Source organism: Acyrthosiphon pisum, chromosome A3 (assembly GCF_005508785.2).
Source record: "Acyrthosiphon pisum isolate AL4f chromosome A3, pea_aphid_22Mar2018_4r6ur, whole genome shotgun sequence".
Lineage (NCBI taxonomy): Eukaryota > Metazoa > Arthropoda > Insecta > Hemiptera > Aphididae > Acyrthosiphon > Acyrthosiphon pisum.
In genome coordinates, this window is record NC_042496.1 from 40,856,124 (window position 1) to 40,872,139 (window position 16,016).

At 30.8% G+C, this 16,016-nt stretch overlaps 1 protein-coding gene across 1 annotated transcript; it reads right to left on the reverse strand.

Annotated features, from left to right (window-relative positions):
* Positions 1–10,760: 10,760 nt before the first annotated feature.
* Positions 10,761–15,956, reverse strand: LOC100167520 (double-strand-break repair protein rad21 homolog). The gene is made up of 10 exons (XM_008188407.3): positions 15,616–15,956; positions 15,343–15,528; positions 15,025–15,254; positions 13,969–14,959; positions 13,657–13,872; positions 13,243–13,461; positions 12,646–12,765; positions 12,348–12,494; positions 12,127–12,285; positions 10,761–11,574 (listed from the first exon to the last, which is right to left on the reverse strand). The coding sequence occupies exons 2-10, from the start codon at positions 15,484–15,486 to the stop codon at positions 11,449–11,451; spliced, it is 2,352 nt and encodes a 783-aa protein (XP_008186629.1). The 5' UTR covers positions 15,487–15,528; positions 15,616–15,956; the 3' UTR covers positions 10,761–11,448.
* Positions 15,957–16,016: the final 60 nt, after the last annotated feature.

The following is a 16,016-nucleotide window of genomic DNA, read 5'->3' on the forward strand; positions in this document are numbered from 1 at the left end:
TTAACATACTATTTTAACTGTCACCAAATAGGTTGAAGGCAGCGACAAAATAATGGTCATTTTCACTACGCTTAAACCAACAATTTCTATCGCACTAAAGTATTTCGCTGCGTTAGGTGTATTATAGCGATACAATTAATAAAACGTTAATCGATACAAATAAAGTAGAGTGCTAATGCGTATAGCGTCACACAATTATTAGCGCGCTACTCGCCCCGACCTAACCTATATATAATTACATTAATTTATAGTTACAACATCATTTTTTTTTATCTGCATGGCTACATGCTTATACATATTTCACACATCTTATTATATATATTATATTATACAATTAAACATAATACGTAATAAATAGGGAGGTGTTTACGAAACAGGTTAGGTTTATTATAGCAGCTATTTTTTACAATTTCGTTAAAAATTTAACAACAGTTTTATTATAATATACACTTTCAAAGAACATTATACCAAGCTAGTTTGAAAGTTTCTGTTATCTACCTCAAAAAAAAAATAATAAGTACCTATATCTTTATGCACAACGACAATATTATTATTTTTATTTTATCGAGTTAAAGCTTCAACATCTATGGTCATTACTCATTAGCCTGAAGGTTATTTAGTAGGTTTTTAACTGTGGGGGAGAGGGTACAGTTGGTTAGAACACGTGTACATGTAGCGAGAATTTCTCATTAAGACCCGGGTGGAACTATAGTGACACTGGCTGATGCTTGACCTCAGAACACGTTTTGTGATTGAGGACAACCACCGACAATACTATAATACTAATAGACAATAGTTATCTATGGAAACCGAAACCCATAGATTTATCAATGTAGGCGATAATTTTAAATAAAAGAATTATACTTTTTAAATGAAAATAATATGAAATTAATGAATTAAATCATATTTGCTACAGTCCAAATTCCAAAATTCTGCAGAGATTCACGCCTGATCCAATTCCCTAATGGATGGATATGTTATGCCGCATGTAGCCGATAGATCACGAGCCCCATCGGCTGTGTCAGCGGCTGATCCAGGGAGGGGGAGGGTATTCCCCACTCCCCCAATCACCGTAGTTGCCCTATGTTTTCCACTATAATGCAGTATTTGATTAAATAGTGACTGAACCATGGTGTCTGTATCCTACGAAGTGGCACGTACTGTGATAATATTCGGAAGATGCCAGTTACTGCAGTTTCGCCAGCAACTCAAGCTAATATACTTCACATATTCCCATCCGAATCCATCTCCAACGCGCAGAGCAATAAGTAGAGGCCTCCTCAATCCCGTGGCCATGGATGTGCTTGAAACTTATTCATCCTGGCCTACCAATTACTACCGTCATTGGTATAGGACATGGTGCGAGAGAAAGTTGACCACCGACGGACGACAATAGCCGACCGGAGGCAAAGCACTTTCAATCACCTCAAGATCCCGGAGACATGAATCATTAAGGCTTTACACTGAAACCTTCGCTCGCCCCGTGGTCCGTGAATGGTGGATGAACTATCGTAAATGCATTTCACCACAACCCGAGATACGCCCACACTGATCAGGAAGACTTATAGGCACCCCATACAGACTATCAGTTTCGACTCTTTCTCCCGCCCCAAAAGCCGAAGCTACGATCTCAACAGTCAAATCGTTGGAAGGAGTTTAGTAGTTGTGCACTCAGCAGACGTGTCTTACGAGTTAGTATGACATTTTCTGTATAACGGAGGTCGTTCCGATATCCGCAATATAGATATCCTGGGACTAGGTCTACACCGGCTATAGTGCCTTCATGGCTTCACCACACGCTCAGTGCAGGGCTTGATACGGTTTTGAACACCATATACACCGAATATTAAATAACGAATTGAACAAAGTTTGAGTCATATAGAGTTGGTAAATTTAACGGGCATCGAAGTGCACGAGATCATATTAATCCACCGTAGGTAGAATTAAGTAAACATGACAAACTTGGTATAACTTTGATACGCTAGAGTTAAATCATAAACTTACGTACAAACAGCACGGGGTCAGCGATCAACCGCAGGTAGATTAAAATAATTAAGTTGAGTTAAGTTAAAAGTTACTTGTATTTTTTTTCGTTAACTCATTCGGTTAAGAGTTAACTTTGAAAAAAAAAGTAACTTAACTTACTGCAAAGTTAAAATTTGCCAATTTGCAAAAATAAAAAATTCCAGGCACATAATATGGTTTATTAGTAAGATTTTCTTTACGCTCAAGAAAATTACTAGGCAAATTTAAAATGATACATCAAAGTAAAAACCTATTCAAAAAGTTGCATTATTTTTTGGACGAAAATTAACTTATTTTAGATACTTTTGAAATAAAATTAACTTGAAGTGTTAACACGTTAATCTTGAAAAAAAAGTGAATTATTAAGTTAAAAGTTAATTTGAAAAAAAAGTAACGAGTTAGTTAAATCATATATTATACCAGATACTTATAATTAATTATGTATAAATGTATAATAGTATGTAATTTAATTAATTATGTTATGTTGCGCACAAATTACTAAATTAGCAATAGCAAGATATATACAAACACAACATAACATTATCAATTAAATCTTAAAAGATAAACATAATAACACATAGGTATCTGGTATAATATATGATTTAGGTAAGTACCTAAATACCTTTATATTTTATATTATCCGATAACAGTTATCGTATCGATATGTATTTTGTATAATGTATATGACAACAGCCGAATAATAAATAATCAATGTTGTCAAAAAATAATGTTGCGTACCGTAAAGGGTAGCACACACTTGATTTTTTTTAGCAAACAAAAAAATAAATTTTTTGGTCAATCTAAATGGTTGCAATTTATTACAATATATTATATTAATATTATAATTAGAAGAAATATGGTATAATATACATTTTGTACAAATATATTTATTAAAAATACAAATCTTTGGCCTCAACAACGTCGGGCGGGAAAGCTAGTTATAATATATATTATAGTTTATATTTTTGTAAAACCATTTTTAAGGATTATTATAATTTGTATAATCATTTTAATAACTCAGAAATCATTAGCACTCATTAGAATTTTTATTTCGATACATCAACATTTTTAAGCGCGTGCTTACAAAATCAACCTATATATTCAATACACCAATATATATTTGATTGCTTACCTATATTAAGTACGTACCTATACTTTGACATGTGATGTCCGCTACTACTCGTTCAACCTCGCGTGTTCGTAGATAAAAAAAGTATAAGCAGTGCCGCAACTCCAGTTGTGCAAGGTGTGCATTGCACATCGGCCCCCGGGCCACTAATCCGATATAGGCCCCCAAATCGATGTGTTAGAATTAATTGTAAAGCTGTGGATGTGAAAAATTTAAGTAAAAAACTATTTAATAAAACTATCGTATCAGGACTGAAGAGCATACAGAATTTGGCTTTTAATATAATATAATTGATATGGATTTATCAACAAGTTTTGCTGCTTCTCTTATATTTCTAACCATTCCTGTTACTGTAGCATCTACAGAAAGAAGTTTCTCTAAACTCAAATTGATCAAACATTTTTTTGCGCAATTCTATGAGTCAAGAACGTCTCCGTGGTATTTTCATTCTAAATATATAGAAAGGAGAAAAACTTCCGAAATCGACGTAGAGAAAATCATTGACGCAAAAGCGAGGAAAAAACAATTTTGTTAGATCATTTAAAAATGAATTTAAGTTATACTATAATGCAATTTTTAAAACAATTACACAATTAAATAATTTAATTTTTGTTTTTTGATTAGCTATTTATATATTAATATAATAATTAATTTATATTTTGTAGCTGAATTCAAATTTTAGGTACCTACAGCATAATTATTTTGTCTATATCTCTTGCTGACAGTTATTGTACAGGTGCTTTATTCATAAAATTAATAGTGCAACTTTTAAAATTATTTTACTAAAATTTTGATTTAAAAATGTTGAAGTAAAACTACAGTCTACAGACTACAGGTATTCTGACATTCTGTTATAATGTTATATGCCATTTTTTTGCATAACACTTTACTGTATACCTAATAATGTGAAAAACTATTAGTAAGACGTCTATAAAACATTTTAAGACAGTAAAATCTAATATTTACTAGACTACCTCCATAATATAAGCGTCAGCAAACATATTTTTTTGAAAAAAAAATTTAGGCCCCAAATTAAGATTTGCACATCAGCCCTGTAATGTGTAGTTGCGGTACTGGGTAAAAGTATGGGAATGAACTCGATAATAGGGATTACTATATTATTATGCGTATTTGCTTTCTGTAATTATTAGTCCTTCCTGTTATAGGATGTGTGCAATGGTTATTGTGCAGAATTATCAGTGTAAGGTTGCAGCTTATAGAGATTTTGATGCACTTTGCATTGTTTTCCGAATGTAGCTATGCAATGTTCGTTTTAAAATATTTGTGTTTCATGAATTTTTGAACCAGCATAAGCAGTTTTTACTTTGCATTTTTTTTTAATTTTAAGATTTTTGTGGCATTTTTGGTGTGTTTAAATCCATAATTTAATTTAAGATTTTTACATATTTTTCCATGATTTGTATATAAATTTAACAAACTATGTAGATGTAGACACAGGTAAATAAATATAATATATTATTATGATCTAAACCTATAAAATAAAATTAACAATGAATGGAAATAATTGTGTTCAAGATTCGAAAGAAGTACAAAGCAATTCACTAAAAATACTTGAAACCATTATAATTACAAACAACAAATAGTATAAACAAATAATTTATAATATTTAATGTTTTATACTTAATATTACAATCTAAAAATACATCGAAAATTATAATATAAGGTATGGTGTTATAATATACTTACCTATATAGTTTTATATATAAGGTATATAATATTTATTTATTACATAGTTGCATTACCTGGAGTTTTCTTCATTATATGCTTATGTATAGAATGTAGGTATTCTTTTGAATTAAAAGCTACTACTGCAGCTTCGTAGTACAGACTCCTCCGAAACTTGTAAGTCTTGTATTAATTACTCAATATTGGCAACCCGCAACACATATATACTCGTAAAAATCACAACCACCACCCGATCCGACACATGACCGACATATATTTTACTCCTTTCCCTTACATACATACATACATACGTACGTACATATACATACATACATACATATATACATACATACATACATACATACATACATACATACATACATACATACATACATACATACATACATACATACATACATACATACATACATACATACATACATACATACATACATACATACATACATACATACATACATACATACATACATACATACATACATACATACATACATACATACATACATACATACATACATACATACGAACATACATCCTCATAATAATTTTTTGTTACAAAATATAAATAATTTGTTGTATATAACTTTTTTTATATTTCAAGCTTTAGCTAATAAATTATGTAAACGCATTGGAACAATTCAACATACATATATGTTATAAAAAGAAGGTTTTAACTCAAAGCATGATGAACATTGTGTTATTATATCCACAAACTTCAATCAGTTTGCGAGTTTTAAAGATTATTTAAAGAAATATAATATAGTTATTTTTTTTTTGACATTGCTGACTAGCAGATAAAAAGGTGCAAACACTATTTTCGTCACAGCCAATTGAAGTACTTGGGTATATAACTAGGAGGTTATAGTGTCATGTTTTTAAAACTTTAAACTGCATGGTTATTAGCTAGTTTTTACTGTGGACAATATTCCTCACAGTTATTTTTAACTTTCAATTCACTGTATCATGCGAGAGGTTCAAAAATGAACTTCGTTTTTTTGACACTCAGCAACCCCATTAGGTTTGTGTGTGGGGCTACGGTTGGTACGCGTATTTTTATGTGAGGCAGATAAATCGTCACAGAGAACCCGGGTGGTCACCCATCTGGGAGTCTGCTCGACCGCTGCACACATTACTATATTAGTGACTGCGTCCAATTGCCGCGCTTCACCAGGTCACCATACAACGAACTCTAATACCAACCACGTTAAATTGTATATTATATGTTTATATATTTATCAGTTTAAATTCTTGCCAAATGTATTATATGTAACATTTGACATATTCAGGGGCGTGCTCACGGGGAGGTTCGTGGGGTTCAACCCCCCCCCCCCCACCCCATTGACCGTATTATTTTTATTTTTATTATAAAACCAATAATGCATCTTTATAATGTACTTGTTGAATTATATCATCATAAAATTTCCCAATTCGTATTTTATCGTTAAATGCTCCCAACTTCGAATATGTACACTGCCCCGCAGTTGCCGATACTTTTAATATACTTTTAATAGGTACTCAAAATATAAATTTGTTTTTTAGGCTTTCAGTGTTTATTTTCTGGAACTTATTCAGAAAAATTTGATGAACTTGTTGAATTTTACCTCGATACTGATAAGCTAACAGTTAAAAGCTTAAATCTGAACTACATATGGTATACCAAACTTAATAAGCATGTAAAATATCCAAAAAATTGTTTAGAAGCGTTGAGAACTTGAGACATCAGCGTGATAAAGAAATATTTCCCAATATACATTTTATATTAAAAATACTATGCACTTTACCAGTTTAAACATCCACCCCCGAGTGAACTTTTTCTTGTCTCAAAAGATTGAAATCTTATCTACGAAACACAATGACTGAGGTATTTTCTGTATATTAAAATAAAAAATTATATCAATATTTTTAACATTTTTTTGGTTTTAGACTCGACTTAATGGCTTAGCTATGTTAGCTGTTCATAAAGAAATTCCACTAACAGCAGAAGACGTTTTAAATGAATTGAGCAAAAAATCAAGAAAACTAGATTTTGTACTTTAATTTTTGAATGTATATTGTATATTAGTATAATAGTTTCTATATTAGCAATATAATATTTAAATCTATAAATAATTGAATTTGTTGTTGATAAAAAAAAAAAATGGTCATTAGGTAAAAGACTATAGCTCCTTTAATTTTGTATTAAAAAATGTATAGAATTTTCAATATTAATAGCTAAGAACTAAAAGTTCAAAACAAGGTTAAAATATTTATAAATATAAGTTATACCTATTATAATTTAACTATTGCAAATAATGTGTAGCAAATTGGCAACAAAAAACGGTGGTAAAACTGAAATATTTACATGACACTAGTTTTAAATTAAATTTATTTTGATGTTTTTGTTGTAATTAAAAATGATTAGGTAACCTTAATGAGTTAAAATCTTAATCAAATACTTGAAGTACCTGCATTTTATATAGACCTGATATTATAATGTCTAAAATATTTTACATTTTGTAAAGTCTGCATAGTATCTACCTAATAACTTATTATTATAGAAAATTAAATTAACCGAATTCGTTACCAGGCACGGCTCTAGAATTTTTTTCCGGGGGGAGGGGTATGCTAAGATTTTTTCAACAAACACTGAGGTTAATAAATAAAATATAAATATTTTCGTATCATATAACCATAATATAGATATTAGCTATATAGTAGGTAGTAGGTACCTACACAAGTTTTTATATTGTACGCTCTAAAAGTCTAAGCAGATAAATAGATAATATGTACAAACTTTTGAGTAGTTAAAAATATTTTAAGAATAATGTCAAATATTTTTTATGTACTTTCTAACAAGAAAATGTTTAATCAGGGACCTTCAACAACTACATTCATAATGAATAATGATGTACAAAAATGATAATTTCTTTATGACTTTAATCTTACATACCTTTGTGAATGAATAATTATGTTTCTTTTACTTATCTTACATTTCATAATTAATATAAACTAAAGTAATTGAGTTTAGTAATGAAAGTATACTAAACGAAAGTATTTCCATAAATTAAAAATTTTTAAAAACTATATTTCATAAATACTTTGATGTAGCTCTTTTAAGAATACAATGTTTTATAACTTTATTATATTGTACATATTTGTCCGTTAACTGTTGACACACAGCTGTGGCTTGTGGGGCTGGCGAGGGGGCTGTTCGTTACTAAATGTATTCATTTATTTTTTCCATTATGTTACTTTTGTATTTATTATGAATTTTTACTACGATAACCATTGGTGGTCTTAGGATTTGAATTTTGATAGGAATTTAGTCTCGTATACATTTTAAAGATAATATAACGAGCCCATGACTGATGGGCCTTTCGCTGATAAATTATTTAACTAAAAGCTGTTTTTTTTAATAAATCTGGCTTATCAAATCTATTCTAAGTGCACCTGTAATATTGTATAATTAATTTTAATTAATGCAATCTAAACTATGACCTGCAGTCACATCTCAATTGGTTGACGGAATATCACTTCACGCGTGAAACTTAGCACTGTGTTGGCACCTATTTTAAGTCGAGAAAATTAATTCAATTAATTGAAAACATTACTTTGTTTTACTTTAATTTAAACACTATATATAAATACCAAACTTAATAAAAGTTAAATGTTTATTGGAAACAATTTACTGTCGAAATATTACAATATAAATACCTAAACTAATTTTATTCGATTAAACAGTGAGTAGGCACAATCGTCGTCAACAATAAACAATATTAGCCAACACAGAATATAATATCAATGTTATATGCGACATAGTGTTTACTGTTTATACTTCATAATAATAATGGGTGACGGAGTGGCCGAGCGGATTAAGGCGTCGGTTGCAAGTCACGGTGTCCGGGCATGGCGGATACCTACGGGTGCCCACTAAAAAATCTGCCAAAACCAAAAAACACACGTGTTTAAGACTTACAGTACCCTCCCCCACAGTAAAAACCACCCAATGGCCTAGGTATAGCCGCGGGTTAATTAATTAAAAAAAAAAAAAAAAGATTAATAATAGGTATAACGTCGTTGAAGGTACTTCAGGTATTATTATTGTAGGTATATACAACAGTATATTGTGTGTCAAAGGCTGGAAGTGAACAATTTCAGTCGCGGGCGACGTGTGTAGCGACTAGCGAGCCGCAGTCGTGGGCCGCATTAAAGACTAAAATTGCATTCCCGCACGAGCCACACATACTATTTTTTGTCACACCTCTGCGTCACACCTATCGCGACTACCAGATAACCGATAAGTACCTAAAAACATAATCGATTTAGACTAGTTTTGTGTGAAAATTACTTTTATAGGTACCTATTTGTTGATTTTTTTTTTTTACGACGCTTTTGAAAACTACTGGGTACTTTTTTACTTTTGGCCCAACAAAGTACCAACTAGATTCACTTTTCAATCAGAAAAGATGCTGAAGTAGAAATTTGAACCATTTTTACTGTCATAATAGGTAATTGCTGACATAAAATAAAAATAAAATCACAAATCACAAATCGTTGTAAAATAAAATGTATTCATGTGTGCCGGCGCTGGGGCAATCACCCCCGCTATTTCAAACAATAGGTAGGTACTAATTTACTGTTTTATCACTTGTAAAATAAAAAAAATAGTAAATGTACTGTATTATCAGAGATTTTTGACTTTTTACACAACACTATTGATTATAAATACTAGAATTTATTTATTAATGGTAAAACTATTAATCAGTTATTGGCTATTTCTAATGTAATCACACAGTACACACTGCACGCTACGACACACTAGGAAGTCATCTTTCTCATATTTGTACAATATATTTTTATACTTAGGATTACGATTACCAACCAATTTTGGGGGTACACCCACCCCTAAAATAGGTGTGGTGGCTGCCACACCTAATACATGGGTTCGGCGCCACTGCTATCTACCTTTATTTTATTATATTAATCAGCCACCAATTTAGTTGTTTATTTAATATTATAAAATTTGACCAATATAAATTATAACCATAATAAACAAATTAATTTATTAAATATTATTGAAATTTGGCTAAAAACTGAAAATTAAGACTTATGAAGGCAAATAAATGTAAACCTGTTATTATGAAGGCAAATAAATGTAAACCTGTTACAAGATAATTAACCATACATAATTAGATCTCAATGTATCGCCAATGTAAACATAAATTACAGGATAGCTGTAATTTTACATAAGTACTATGTACATGCCGTATATATTTTATGATACTAGATACTACCTACTACCCGATCAATGATATTATGCAGGATAATCCATTTAACATGAGACACTATTATTTCGGAAAACACAAATAAATTTTTTTGAAAATATTTGTTTTACATAATTTAAAGTCACTACCAAATAATATTTTTTATTCTTTTGAATAAAAACATATATTATTAATTTCATATTTTGAATCAGAATATAACTCACAAGTATAAATCAAATTTCCGACAAGTAGTTTATTAGCCTACGTCGTGTATTTAAAGTTTCGACTGCTAAGTACTACTCCACCCCTCTATATGAACTTTAAATACTTATTAACTACTCGTCAAAAATATTCTGTTTTGGAATAAAGAATTAAAGATGCATGATAAAATAATTTAAACATTACAACAATATGAATCATAAAAAAATTGTTGTTTTTTAACAGCTTATAATGATGTAAAATTTTTTTTTTCAAAATCTTAGTTTTTAAAATACTGAGTGTCTTACGTTAAAAGGATCACTCAGTACATATATATTAATTAAAACTTTTTTAAAAATAGTATATATTATATTAGTCAACTTTGAAATAAGTCTAAAGCTTCACAATCATCATGAAGATAATACAGTTCTAAATCCTATTATGAAGGATAAACAAACTTCGGCATTTACATTATAATAATTAATGTAATTGGAACGTTTAATATCAATATAATAATATGACTCGGTTATATAAAAGTCCAAACATACAAAATTTGTTATCAATTATAATAAATTTAATTTATAACTATTTACTAAACATAAATAATTTATAAACATATGTATATTATATAATAAATAAATTAAAAACATTTCATTGTGTATTCCAAAAGTACATTAAATAAAATCATTCTGAGATTGATATAGAGTAAATTTAAAATCATGGGTAAACACTTGATCAGAGTTATACACTATAATGCGTATAATCTCTGATTAAGGGTTTTGACAAAATTTGACATGATTATAATTGGTATTTAACATTTATACTTAATTTAGCCAACTACAAAAATCGTGAAAGTATACATAAGATCAAACAAATAATGGGAGGACATAATACATAAAATTACATTAATTATAATTAGTTTGACCTCCTGTATACCAAATCTTATAAACAAAAATAATAAATATGAACAAAATTTCCTTAAATTCGATTTACACCTATTTTTTTATCTAAAAACATCTTAATAATTATATTCATTTGTTTACATAAAGCGCATAGTGTTGTACTTGGCATAGGTCTTTTGAACAAAATTTCCATTTTACATAAAATTGTTAAACTATTAAAATAAACTCCATTTAATAAAAACATTTAGAGCTTTGGGTCGGTGAAACATGCGCCTTTCACTAGCTGGATAGGTTCATATGGGGCAGATTGAACTAGCTCTAAAACTTTGTATTTTTTCAAAACCAAAACGGAATAAAACTTCTGGGCTGCCTGAAATATCAACAAAAAAAAACAATATTATAACAAGACAATAAAATAGATAGAAATAACTATATTATCTAAAATATAAAATGAATATTTACAATAATAATAACTTGTACCTTACCTATTATTTACAAATGTATAATCCTTAATTTTAAAAGTAAAAATATGATTTTTTATAGGTAATAGTAAAACTAATAATGTTAAAGTAGAATAATTACGAGAATAGTATATGGGGAACTATATTAATATTACAAATTATTTAAAATAAATAAAATTCCTATAAATCTTGAAACTTGGTTAGGAATTCTAAATTAAACAATATACCACAAAACACATATAGTTTTATTGATATAAATTCTGTCTCGAATAAAACAAGGCATTGACTAGTTTTTTTTCGGTTCAGTTATATGACACCCCTCAATTAAAAGCAGGGAACTCTGCACACATTAACCACAGACACATTGTAGCCGCTATATGCAGAAACCTGTCACCCGGGGTTACTTTTATGTGTAACAGAGTATAGTATTGATTATTTAACACTTAATAAAATTAATGTACCTCTTTTCTCCGGTTTCTGTAGGTAAGATCGTCAAAAATAAGAGTGTCTTTTTGTGCGAATCTCATCTTAATTGTATGGTACAACTGATTAGCCCTTTTGTTCATTACTCGTTCTTCATATTGTTCATTTGTTTCATGTGGAGCCTGTTGCTCTTCCACCTTAAATATAATATAATGAGTATGAAACAAACTATTTGAAAATATTAGATCAAGTAACATACAGGTCCAACAGATGCAGGATAATCATAATCTTGGTCACGCCAAGGTGTTGCACCACCTCGTGGTGAAGGTAATCCTGGTGTAACAGGTGCATTATGATGACCATCGTATCCCATATTATCCATAATGACTTGGTTGAAATCATTGGACTAAAAATAATAATTGATATTCATAATAATAACTTATACGTACTAAACATTTGTTTTAATCTGTCCAACAAGTGCAGATTATAAAAATTAAAAATATTCCAATGAATATGCTTAAATAACCTTGTCACATAATATTATTTAAGCTACTTACTTGATTTATGTGATTATCATAACCCATGTTTTGTAATTCCGGTTGTAATGGCTGATCATTTGCTTCAGATGTATCATGGACTGATGGCGGAGCTTGTAAATCATCAAATGGATTTATAAGCTAAAATATTTCAATAAACAAATTTCATAAATTTTGCACGTTTTTTTTATAATTTATACAATATAATATTCAAATGCAATTTAATTCAAACCTAAGTATTTATAAAATTACTATAGCAAGAATACTATGCAAGAATAACTAAGGAAATATTGTTAACTTTAGATATTCATTCAAAATTATTAGTATAATATTTGATTAAGTATGAATAAATCAAATACCTAATTTAAAAATTGAACATTTTGAATTTTTGTATTTACTATTTTTTATTTTATGCGTATTATTCTTTACATTGAATATTATACTTTAATTATTATAATTTAAAAGTTTTAAAGCTCAATATTCCACATTTGTCTGAAACTCTTTTTTTATCTTTCGAGTTACCAAAGAAGTTACCAAATTATTTACTATTGTAATAATTTTTAAGAAATGTACCACATGCCAATCACAAATTTTAAATAAATATTAAATCATAACTACCTGATCTTCATTATTAACTGGATCAACTGACTTATGCGCAGGTGTTCCAGGGGGTAACATTTGACCACCATCATTTAATGGTGATGTTATAAATGGTTGTTGAGGTTCATCAACTGGCGGCTGTTGTTGATTTATTTCAATATGTTCCGTTTCTTCAGGAATAGCTGGTGTAGGAGGAGCCACAGACAATGGTGCAGGAATTTCCACTTCCATTGATTCCTTAGAAAAATATATAAATTTAAGAAATAATTTAAGAAGTTCATTAGAAAAAAAACATCATACATTATATTTATATAGTTTAAAAATTATATATGTACTTCGCAAATTGAGAATTTTATCTTATTTTTTTATACCTACAAATTGTATACAAATAAATAGTTAGGCAACTATTAGTTACAAATATTAAATACTCACAACTTGGGGTGTTACTTCTGGTATTGGTGGCAAAACATCTTTTTTAGCGGGTTTTTGACTTTCTTCATCTATAGGTATTTTTCTTTTACGACCACGACGTCCAGGTACTGGGCCAGCTATTGCAGGTAATACATTTTCTTCATCTCCTTCAACACCACCTTCACCCTCTAATTCATCATTGGTTAATGTTTTTGCTGTTAAATGTCTTTGGTAATTCTAAAAATTAAAGAAGAAATCCATTTTTGAATTAATTAAATATATAACAAAGATTAATGTCCTAAAGAACAAGTAATAAAATAAATTTGAACTTACTCTAGCTAACGGTATTGCTGGTATATTTTTTCCAGGAAGAGCAAATAGTTTTTCAACACCACCTGTTTCTTTCCAATGCATTAGTCTTTTAGTAGGTGGTGCTAAATCTAATGTAATTACAATATCTGTTGTATCACTCAACTGAGCTTTCATTTCTTCACCAGAAATATTTTTCACTTCGTCCACAATAAGTTTTCGCTTTCTTTTAGTCTTTGGTAATCCTCTCAAAGCACTAGCATCAATTGGAGCTAAAGCAAAACTTTCTTCTTCATTTTGTACCAAGGTAGTTTGATCTACAGAAGCATTCTGTTCATTTAATGGCTCAGGTTCTTCAGATGCTTGAATATCATGTATATCATGCATATCGTGCATATCATGCATATCAATATCTGGCGGGGGCATCAATGTTTGATCTCGCGTTGGCGATGGTATAAGACCTAATGCACCAGCATTAGGAAATGGTAAATTAACAGGCGATGCTGGTCTTGAACCATCTGAGCTTTGTCTACCTGGACTAGGAGGCATAAAGTGATGGTCATCATCATCATCATCATTTCGGTTAGGTGTATTAAATGGGGGAGGACTGGGAGGACCTTGACCATCGGCAACTTCCATAGGAGCAGAAGGTACATCATCAAATAAACCTCCGGCTTGAAAAAAGTTATCAGTGATAACTTGACCAATATTACCTCCAAATCCATCATCTCTAATTGGAGCATCCATTCCTAAACTGTTTTGGCTTAAAATCCCAGATCCAGAAGATGTTGAAGGTATAGGTTCTTTATCGCGGTTCATCAAATGGTCGACACCTTCACTAAACAACAGGGAATGTTCAATTCCATGACGAAGTATATCGGAATTCTCAACTTCAGAGAATCCAAATCCTTGATCGAAACCAGAGTTTTTAGAAACCATATTGTAATCTTCATGCAAAGTTATCTCCTCAGCTCTAGACTGATTAAGACTGAATTGTGCTTCAATATCAACATCGCTAAAATTAAAATAAACATTAGACATATCTTGTTGAGTGATTTTTGTTGCAAAAAAAGTAATTACTTCAAGTCTGGCATGGCGGTATCAAAATCATGGAATACTTCTGGGAGTGTTATAGCATTAGTTGCTGCTATATGATTGTCCTCGGGCAAGTCGACCATGCCTGGCCGAAAAGCCATTTTAATCTTGACAAATGCTTCATTACAATCAGCTAACAGATATTTGGCTTTACGTGAATAAATTCGGACTACACCCAACAAAAGATGTCCAGACGTCCGTAAAGCCATTTTCACCTATGAACGTACATAAAAGCAGTACAATTATTAGTAACGCGCTTAAAAACTATCGGTATACCAGATTAGGTGACATTTTCACGCTCACCTTTGGTTGCAATATTCCGTCAACCGATGTCTCGATGTTAGTTTCAAACACTTGGGCCTTGGTCAGTTTCTTGTCCCAATGTGCCGCCAACCAGATACGGGCGAGCGGCCCTTTCTTGGACAACGAAAAGTGCGAGTAAAACATGACGGCGGCCGTATAATATCACCGTCGTACCAGCCTATAAATCTATAACAAACGGGTAGCGTTCATTTTAAATCGCGAGTCTGGGAAATAGAAAGTAGCTAATTATCCGAAATTGAATTGTATATTTACCTGTCAGTAGCAGCAGACTTCACGAGTCCGTGATAACGGGACGACTTTTTTGGTCAGACGCTTAGACACGATCGAGCTCCGCGACAGCAAAACGCATCGTTACGCACCGGCACCGCATCGAAGACAATATTCTGATCGCGACGTGATCGATCGAAATCGAATGTCAATCAGCGAAATATGTGTAAAATCCGCCGTAGGATTACAAAAACAAAATAAACGGTTTACGTCGACTGATGATGAACGGGTTCGATGAGGGTAAACAAACGACGAAATGAATAATATGGCGGACTGGGCGGGAGAACGGTAAACGTTGGGCGGGAAACGAGTTCGGTACAAAACACAAAGGATTATTCGAGAAACAGCGTCTCAAAGCATAGTGCCACGGGTGGGTTCTGTTATCA